Below are 10,563 nucleotides of genomic sequence, written 5' to 3'. Positions count from 1 at the left end.
GAGAATATGAAATTTGCCAGACACAAGAGAAATGGCATTTCCCTAAGGAGGCTGCCTTGTTTCTGTAGCGATCGAGTTGTAGTCCCGGGGACTGGTGGTGATGAATCCATGAAAGAAGAAAGAGTTAAAGAGAGGTGTGGGAAGAGAAGTCCCATGGGAGATGTCTAGCAGAGGCATAGCAATGAGAATTTGCTTTCTGAGTGAAAAGCAAGTAAGGAATCGCTATAAAGCCAATCAATGGAACCAGCGTATATTTCATTACTAAAATATTTATTACACAGCCCATCTCCTTTGAGCCGGAATCGAACCACTGACCTAAGGATGTCTACGACCTCACAGTCCACCGTCCTCTGCTCTACCAGCTGAGCTACCGAAGGGAGTATCAATATAAATTCAGCTGTTTTTGTTTTGCATCCTAATGAGGACACTGTAGCATCACCATCCTCTGGGTCAATAGGCCCTTGGATGCTAATTCAAGGAATTGTTTCTCACTTTCTTTTTTTTTCTTTTTTTAAATTTATTTTTTATTTATGTTCTCTTTTTTTATTGAATCACCATATGGAAAGTTACAGAGCTTTCAGTGTAAGTCTCCATTATACAATGCTCAACACCCATCCCATCACCAGTGCACATTTTCCACCACCAGGAGCCCCCATATACCTCCCCCCCACCCCCGACCCCACCCCCCGCCTGTGTAGCTTATAGTTTTCACTTTACTTTGATTACCTTCAATGTTTCAACAAAAAACTCACTATTATTGTTTGGAGTTTCCCCCCAAAGTCAGACCTGCTAAAAAGGGACCGTTTCACATTGCTGACAGTTAAGAAATATAAGATATGGATTTCTGTATAAAGTCCAGGGAAAATTCTGCCTGAAATTGCATCACTGCAAGCTTTTACTTCCCTTCTGTGGAGCTCATAAGATGGAAAAGCCTGGAGAGAGAAACCCTTCCCCCCTGGCGCCGCATGGAGCAGTGGCTCAGTTCACAGTCTAGAGGCATTTCTGCGAGCTGCTGATGTCCAAAGTAGTTTAGTTGGCTTCTGGGATCATGCTCGTGCAGCAGCAGAAAAGTGTTTCTCACTTTCTTATCCTCAAAAGCTCTTTTACTCCCTCAGGAGAGGAAGTAACAGCTTTCGACACTGGTGGCAGACTACTACCATGTTTTGAGAATTTTCCTTTGCCCTTTTGTTACCTAATTTTTACCTGGTTTGGGGGAGTTTTCTTTGTTTCTTATCTGTCGGAAAGCTTTTATTATCCTTGACAATATTCTTGAGACACACCTAGGGAAGTTCAGTTAGATTTCTGATGTCATCTCTCCTCTTCCATAGTCTAACTCTTACTGGTGCTGTAAGAAATGACTCAAATTTGGTGACTTCAATAACACAAATATATTATCTTAGAGTTGTGGCAGTAGAGGTGTTCAGTGAACTTTATTGTATGAAGGTGCAAAGACTTTCTTCTAGGATGGAGTCTAGTTTGCAGCCTCCACTCCGAACTATTGTCCTTAGGGCCACAGACCTCATCCTTCCCACAAAAACCCTCATGACTTCCCACAATCTGGAAGTCATGTGAGCATGTAAGTCTTTGTGTGTGTGTGTGTGTGTGTGTGTGTGTGTGTGTGTATGTGTGTTTGTTGTTTGTTTTATTGGCCTTGGGGTCATGCTAAGTGTTGCTCAGGACTTGCTCCTGGCTCTGTGCTCAGGGATCATTCCTGGCAAGAGGTATCAGAGATCCAATGGCTTAATTTTATCCCATCAATGCCCATTGAGCATTTATAAATATTAGTCACTACCTAGAGTATAAATAAAATGTCAACTAATTTCTCAAAGAAGAAACTGTATGGAACACATTTTCTGACCACAAAGAAGTGGTTTTAATCATACATACAGGCACAAAAATTTAAAAAAATATCTAAGGAAAGTATAAAAACTGTAATTGCAGAGTAATTGGAAAGGAATGAAAACAGAAACACTTTAATACAGTCAAAGCTTAACTCAGAGGAAGAGTATTAAGTTTGAATTTTTTCCACCTCAAACATGAAGTAAACAAACAAAGCAAATCATGTTCAAGAAAATGGTCTAGAGGAAGTTGAAACAGGAAAATTATTATTGCAGAGAAAGAGAAAGATCTGGCAAATAATCTGAGATTGTAAGTGAAGCCAATGGAGCAAATCTAACACTGATCTACCGTTTTGCTTGAAAATAGCGATGTGTCCTTTTGGGACTTCAGTATATCCTGGTTTCTTGAAGAGATAGGTCGTGCTCAGTAGCTAATTAAGCTTGATGAAAACATGAATTTTTAAAATTACACTTTTTCATTTTTAAAGAGAAACTACAAAACAAATGGCCATTATCCAAAATTTCAAGGTCCACTAAAAAGCTTTTATTACTCACAGAAAGATCAAAGACTATATAAAATTTCTATTTGGAGGTTAGGAGAAGAAAACTCTTGTGAGGGTCAAAAACAGCAGGTGTTGTGCAAAACATGTAACAGTGAGGCATCTGAGTAAAATATAAGAGATTGTTACAGGATGTCAGTAAATTAGGTATAATTTTCTGTCCGAGTTGTTGGTAAGAGTTTTATTTTGCAATAAATCTGTAAAGCACACCTGCTCGCTCAGTTTCCTGGGGATGCTATTTTGGGCAATGTTGAAGTTTCTTGTATTACCAAATTTATACCAGCCTACGCCCTGCTGGCCAGCATTTGCTAAAGCCTTCAGAGCTTGATAAAACTCCTGAGATCTTCACCTGTGGGGACACAGATTCTACTTATTCTATAACATTCTAGTCCAGGGTAAATTATCTTTCAGGATCTTAGAAAGATGGAAGAAGAGAGAGCTGAATGAAAAATGGTAGGGCCAGAATATCAAGAGGGAGGGTCATTGGGGGACACTGGAGTGGTCCACCTTAGATTTGATTTCAAATTTTAATGCAGGTTAATTTGCATATAATGTGATACTTTTGTACCAAAAATAATCTTCCGTGGATACTTCACAGGAAGACACACACACACACACACACACACACACACTTTTGTGCTTTTATTTAGACATTGGGTTGTCTTTATTGAATGGAATATTGAGTTAGAGACAATGTACATTGTACTCTGGCATTCCATTGATTCATTGTACAGTCTGGCAGTCATATTGTCCTGACTCTCAAATAATCCATCTTGACTCTGTACATCAGTTGGCCGGGTTTTGTCAGAGAAGGAGGAACTTCTGGATGCTGGCTTTAAAATGAGAGTAAGGCATCCCAGCTACTGTGAACACGCCCCTTAGCCATCCTCTCTCAGCTCCCAGTTTCATGCTAAGTGGTCGCAAATGAAAGAAATGGAGATGAATGATGCTTTAATTATGGGAATAATGCTTACATGCACAGGATGCATCCACTTAAGTCTTTTAAAGCCAATTGTTCTAATGATTTTATTGCTTTGTAACAAAACAAACCGAACTGACATTGATTCTAAGGTCATTGTGGGTTGAAGTTCAACCTATTAACGGTGACTAGGATGCAAGTTTAAGTGCTAGGAGAAGTCTTGAGGAGGAAGGCATCACAGTATATTGCATTCTTGTAAACATTAGTACAAGTACAGAGTAACAGAGATTCCCCTAGAGGATGCTAAGTTGGCCCCAAGTTCCTCTGCTTTCAGAGGGATGAAGCAATAAGGGTTCTTTTTCCAATTGACAGCTGCTTGGGTGTAATAGATGGCCCTAAAGCACAGATTCTTATTGGCTTACATTTCTCCTAAGATGCTGTTATTGATCTCTTTCATGTTCCTGGTTCCCTGCCAGGTGGGCTCAACCTTGTCCTCTAGAAGGGTGCAAGAAAAAATGCTGCCCCTAGTACAAAGGATATGAAATGAACATGGTCCCCTTTGGGGACTTTCTGCCCCTTTCTCTTCACTGGTCCCTCCTTAGGGAAAGGACTGCATGACAGAAAGCTCTGCATTATCTTCACTCTGCCCTATCTAACTCCAATTTTCCCTTTGCATCTATGCCTTAGTCCTCAGTTGACACTAAAGCTGCAGAAAGGCCCTTATCTGTCAGCAATCTTTGGGCAGGACAAGTCTTTGTCTCCAGAGTTACACCCATAAAGTCCTTCTCTCTAATACAAACCAGGTGGATCTGAGTAGGAGGACTAAAGGGACCTCCTTTAGAGGTGACGGCTTGAGAGGGGAACTGGCCTTTGGGAGCTGAGCAGCTGGCCTTCTGAGCTGGGCAGAGAGACTGGGTGGGGTTTCCAATGCGATGATGCTGATGGAGTGGGAACAAAGGTCTGGACCCAGAATCCTACCCGGCAGCCTGGATCTGAACCTCCCATGGGGGCCACACTGCATACAGCAGCACTGTCCAGCAGGTTAGCGAACAACCATGTGGGTAAGAAAGGAGTGGAGTCTTGGAGGGGTGAGGGGGGTGGTCCTGTTGCCTCCACCAGATACAGCACTTGGCTCTGTTGGGACTCAGCCTCATCTCCAGCCAGGGCAGCCTGCTGAGTCATGAGCTTTCTGTTCCGTGGCTCTTCCCGGACAATCTTAGATCCTGAGTGCTGTCACGCCATTCCCTGGGTGGCTGGGTCGGTGTGGCAGCCCCTGGTGGACACCATGAGAGGAGGCACCTCAGCAGACAGAGTGTGCCCACTGCCAAGGGCAGGACCAGCAGTTCATACATTTTCTAGGACCTCCAGGGGAACCAGTCCTCTCTTCTTCCCGCTGAGGACTCTGATGAAGCCGTCTTGCTCTTCCTCCGAAGTCACGCAGATCTGCATGGCAAGGAAGAAACCGTAAGACAAGTGCACCGAGAGCAGCGCTTGAGTCAGAGGACCACCAGGCGGGGTGAATGGGAGTCCTCAGCAAGGTGGGAACTGGGGACTCTGCAGGGAGGAAGAAGTTTTGCTGAAACATTAGGCAGAGTTTGGGATTGACAGGAGATCCAGTAATACATGATTTCTGAGATTTGGTCTTGTAAAGGCCAAATGGGATTCATTGTATCTTGTCTTCCTACGGAGTCACTATGTGGACAGATGGGGATAGTGCTTATGACAGAGGCTAGTCTGTGGCATGAGATGAGTCCTAAAGATATCATATTAAAGATGCTTGCAAGTGTAAACAGATCCTACCAGAAAGCCAAATGGAACTCTCAAGCAAGCAGATGCCCACGCCTCCCCTATTCCAGAGTGGGCACCGTGCTGAATGGTGGAAGGGGTGGGTCTGGCCAGAGTGAAATGATAAAAGGCATTTGCAGAGAGTTGCTGGTGTGTGGTGACCCAGCCTACGGGTAGGTAATAAAGTCCTCCTTGAATAGTGACAACGAGGCGAAGAGAAGGGTATTGTGGTAGGGAGGGGCAAGAAACCAGAATGGTGGCGGAAAATGTGCAAGAAATGCAAGTCCAGCTGCACCCTGCTATGTCCCTCAGCTGACCAAGCAAACAGACAAAATTAGGCCATTGTTCATCACCAAAATAATCACTAGATAATGATATTAGTAATGATAATAATAGCAACAACAATACATGTTATATAATGTTATTAATTCAGAATAGGGTCAATTTGGTCAATTCAGTTGGGATTACCTAAATTATGGTTTGATAGAGGTGAATAAAAACCCCAAATCAGGCCTCTGCTTCATGAAAAAGGGCAAAATCATTGTTAGCATCAGCCAACAGCCTGGTGTTAAGAAATTTTAGGAAGGAAGGAAAATGATGTATTTAAAGAATTTCTCCTCATTCTCTCCTCTCTCCTCCTCTCTCCTCTGTTCTCTCCATCCTTTCCCCTCCCTTGCCTCTCTTCTTTTTTTTTTTTTTGAGGAAATTTTCTTTTTTTTTTTTTTTAAATTTATTTATTTTTAATTAGAGAATCACCGTGAGGGTACAGTTACAGATTTATACACTTTTGTGCTTATACTTCCCTCATACAAAGTTTGGGAACCCATCCCTTCACCAGTGCCCATTCTCCACCACCCGTAAACCCAGTGTCCCTCCCACCCTCCCCAATCCCATCTCCCCCCCACCCTACTCTGCCACTGTGGCAAGGCATTCCCTTCTGTTTTCTCTCTCTAATTAGCTGTTGTGGTTTGCAATAAAGGTGTTGAGTGGCCGCTGTGCTCAGTCTCTAGCCCTCATTCAGCCCGCAACTCCCTTCCCCCACATGGCCTTCGACTACAATGTAGTTGGTGATCGCTTCTCTGAGTTGACCTTTCCCCGGAACGTGAGGCCAGCCTCGAAGCCATGGAGTCAACCTCCTGGTACTTATTTCTACAGTTCTTGGGTGTTAGTCTCCCACTCTGTTATTCTATATACCATAGATGAGTGCAATCTTTCTATGTCTGTCTCTCTCTTTCTGACTCATTTCACTCAGCATGAAACTTTTCATGCCCATCCACTTGACTACAAAATTCTTGACCTCCTTTTTTCTAACAGCTGCATAGTATTCCATTGTATAGATGTACCAAAGTTTCCTCAACCAGTCATCCGTTCTGGGGCATTCGGGTTTTTTCCAGATTCTCCTTGCCTCTCTTCTTTTTCCCTTCTCTTTTCTTCCCTCTTCCACTCTTCTTTTCTTCCCTCCACTTCTTACAACTCTCCTCTCCCCTCCTCTCTCTTCTTCTTCCTTCCCTTCTTTTCATCTTTCCCCTCTTCTCCCCTGCCTTCTCCTCTTACTCTCCTTCCCTCCCTTTCTCTTCTCTTTCCCTTTTCTCTCCCTCCCTTGCATGCTTTCTCCCTTCCTCTCCATTTCTACTCCTTCTCTTTCTCTACTATCTTCTATTCTCTTTCCTCTTCTCTTGTGACTTTTTACCTCCAGTCCTGGTAGGGACTCTTTCTCTTTCTCTATTTCTATTCCTTTTCCCCATCCCTTCTTCTCTTTTTCTTTCTAGTTAGGTCACTTTTGATGTCTGAGCAATTTTTTCCTTCAGTACTGACAAATCTTGACCAGTTTGCCTGAAGGTGGAATATGTGTACATATCATTCAAAAAAGAAATACAAATTCCAGTATCCAGAACCTCGTAGGAAATGCAGATTAACATGCAATCTTATAAAATATGCAATTGTTTAATGATAACAAACATTAAAGATAGTCTGTTCAGTTTGGGCTGGACTAGCACATAGATAGCTGATACAAGTATCAACTGACTGTATCTTTTCAAAGGAGTTAGTATGTAAATATATCCTGTAAAAATAAATTATTTGCTTTCCTAAAGTCTATTGTAAAATTAATCAGAGTTGAACTGGATAGATAGTATAGGGGGTAAAGAGCTTGCCTTGCATAAGGAAAGACAATGTGTTCTAACTCCAGTTCAATCCCTGGCACCACATATAATTCCCTGAGCATGGTCAGGGGTCACTCTTGAGCACAGAGTCAGGAATAGCCACTAAGAACCACAGGATGTGGACCAAAACTCCCAAAAATAATCAAAATTATGGAGAAACAGTTAAGATTAAAGATGTTCACTAAAGTTACCAAATAATATAAGGTAGATATTCTAACTCTCCACAATAGTGTTTCAATAAAAATAGTTTTATAGGGGTCAGAGGCCCATGAATACATTAGTAACACTTTTTCTTGGGGTCATAGTGATAAGTAGGGCATTTGCCTTGCATGTGACCAACAGGGACTGGATCCCTAGCATCCCAGATGGTCCCCCAAGCATCACCAGGACTCATTCCTGAGTGCAGAGCCAGGAGTAACCACTAAGCGCTGCAGGGTGTTGTTTAAATACAAGCAACCCAACCCCCCCACCAAATCCAAATCCCAAGCCAAACAAAAACCACTTTTTATGGTGCTTCAAGTTGATTTAACATGTTATTTTTTTAAATTTCAAAAATGAAGAAAACATAGTCTTGTGTTGATGTTGTCTTCATAACAAAAGTAAAACCTAATTCTATTTGGAAACAAAAGCTCTGTGGAAAAACTAATAGGATAATTGTGAGACCAAACAACCCCAGAGGCAGAAATGTTATTTAATCAAAAAGATGCATTGCATTTATTTTAAAAATCAAATTTCTTTATTTCCCTGCTAATGACCATTAGTCTCTTTGGATTGTTAGAGTTATAAATACCCTGCTGATGTCTGCTAGGTAATTCTAGGTGGCATTGGTCACTGCAGATGAATATCACATGTAGGCTTTGCTTTGATTGATGAAGTAGAATGAGAATGAAGAAGAAGGAGAATAATCTTGCCATACATCCACAATGGCCAGGCACGGGTCTAGGAGTGCACAGGGTCCACACCTGACCTTCACCTCCCCATTCAGGAGAAGCTACTCTGCTGCTTTTGAATATGTTGACCTTCAAACAGGATTTAGCCAAATCATGCAGAAAACTGTCCCATACCTGTAGATAATTGGACCCGTGTTCTAGTTACTAAGTTAAATTTCCCTTAAAACAAGCATGTATCACTTGTATTACTTGTCATCACATTACTCATTGATTTGCTTGAACTGGCGCCAATAACGTCTCCATTCATCCCTGTTGCGTGCTAATGTAGCCCAATGGCGTCTGCTTGCTCCAGGAACATGAAGAGCCTCAAACCGTTTATTCAAAACAAGCATGATTTGGAAATTTATACATAAGATAATTTAGGACACTAAATTGGGAAAAAAATCTCAATAATAGATTTAAAACTACAAATTAAAAAATTAAAACGCAAATTTTTCCCAAGTGGTTGACATTTTTCAAAATGTGGTTGTCATGTTGATGACAAGGTTTGAAAGCAGAGAATCTGCGACCTCTGTGACTTTTTCTCTTGACTCATATGTAATGGAACTAAAAATGTCATCAGTTGCTACAGAACAACTCTAGGATGTAAGAGTGAGTTAATGTAATGAAAGTCATCTGTTGTCAGCTGTGATTGTAACACCTGGAGTGTTTGGCAGGAGATTAATTCCTTGGCTTAATTCTGAAAGGTTCTGCTTCAGCTGTTCTGGGGTGAAACATTTTGAACAACGTCCAAAATGGTTCTCATTCAGGTGATCTATAAACCACACCCTGAGTATGCCAGGTTGGGATTGGAGAGATGGCTCAAAGAGCTGGAGTGCATGCTTTACATACAGGAGACCTGGCTTCAATCTATGGAACCATAAGGTTGGTACCTTGAGCACTTCATGGAGTGCGTAGCCTTCTGAGCACCATGAGGTGTGGCTGCAATCCTCATCTCTTCCAAACAAAGAAGCAAACAAAAAAAATCCACCAGGCTAGACAAGAGTTATCACACTGTCTTCAAAAACCATAGCAGATCTTTTTGGTTCCAGGGCAGGCTGAAATGCTCTGTTACATCAGAACGTGTTCTATTAAAGAAACTGCATGGCTTGTGTCACGTGCACGCCAACCCCAGCACACTTCAAACGTGAGAATGAAGAATGCCAGTGTGGATCCCATCCTCAGGAAAGTCATTATTTTGGGATTAAGTTTAGGAATTATCCCAATTGGTAGAAATCACTGAGCAGATGTTCTGCTTCAGGAAACTGATCAACTCGAGCACATCTTAATTTTCCTTCTGGTTCGACTGATTTGTATTTGAATAACATCAAAATAGTGTTTCATCTCAAATGGGGAAACACACAATTATTCTGAGGAAAAAAGAAAATCAAATGTGCTAGCAGAACTACTTAAGACAGTGTCCCAAATGGTGAACATCTTCCCCAAATTTGGTTCATTCAAAAATTGTTTTTTTAACATTATAAATATTTAGAACAGGAAGGTAAAATGGGGTAAATCTAGAAAAGTTTGAAACATTGGTATGGAATTCAGCTGGTAAGGCCTTTCACTGTGGTATGTGTATGCACTGGAAACAGGGTATGTGGGCAGGACGACTCCATTGCCTGGCATGAATTGGTAGGATGGCTGCATGAGAAATGTTTGTTTTCAAAGGTCCCTATTATTCAGGGATTCTTCCCTTCCTGACACCTGTCTTCTCTTGGATCCTAACTAGGCCAATTATGTTGCACAGTTCCTCGCTTTGCTTTACTCTCCAGAGTTTTGCTCGACATTGGACATTGTTTGAGGTGTGCGGCTGAGTGCAAGGCCTTGAGCTGGAGCTGGCTGACCTGTATTTAAATTCCAGCCTGAACACTATCCAGAATTTTTGCCCCCTTAGTGCCTAGGAGCCTTCGTTTCCTCATTTAAAAAATTGAATCCTAAATCATTCATTTGAAAAATTCATAGTGCCCCTGTGGGACCTCAAATAATGTGCTGTAAGTTAACTTCATGCGTGAGGCTCGGCCTGAGTGTCTTCATACATCAAGATCCTCCGAGAGCTGTATTACGGATTCACTACCAGGACCTCACCATTCTACAAGGAAGTGATCATCGAGGTAAAGAGAGGAGTTGGCAGGGTGATACCAGTTCACTGAAACTCTTCAGTGCCATCCTCGAGAACATCATGTGACGACTGGCATGGGAAAGAATGGGAGTGAAGATAGACGGTTGGAAGCTACACCACCTCCGCTTCGATGATGACATCATTCTAACACCAAACATTAGCCAAGCCACACAAATGCTGGCCGACTTTGACTGCGAGTATGGAAAGGTTGGATTACAGCTGAATCTCACCAAGCCAATGTTCATAAA

General features: G+C 42.0%; 1 protein-coding gene across 2 annotated transcripts in view; it reads right to left on the bottom strand.

The window, feature by feature from the left end:
- Positions 1-2,811: 2,811 nt before the first annotated feature.
- STAC (SH3 and cysteine rich domain) overlaps positions 2,812-10,563 on the bottom strand; it is a 155,359-nt gene continuing 147,607 nt past the window's right edge. For both annotated transcript variants that reach the window (XM_004614581.2, XM_055135880.1), the window contains one exon: positions 2,812-4,760. In XM_004614581.2, coding sequence (XP_004614638.2) covers positions 4,662-4,760 — 99 coding nt within the window. In that variant the 3' untranslated portion in view covers positions 2,812-4,661. The remainder of the gene's footprint in view (positions 4,761-10,563) is intronic.

This window comes from Sorex araneus, chromosome 4, assembly GCF_027595985.1.
Source record: "Sorex araneus isolate mSorAra2 chromosome 4, mSorAra2.pri, whole genome shotgun sequence".
NCBI classification, from domain to species: domain Eukaryota; kingdom Metazoa; phylum Chordata; class Mammalia; order Eulipotyphla; family Soricidae; genus Sorex; species Sorex araneus.
The sequence above is the reverse complement of the archived record's forward strand: the minus strand, read 5'-3'. Positions and strand labels throughout refer to the sequence as shown.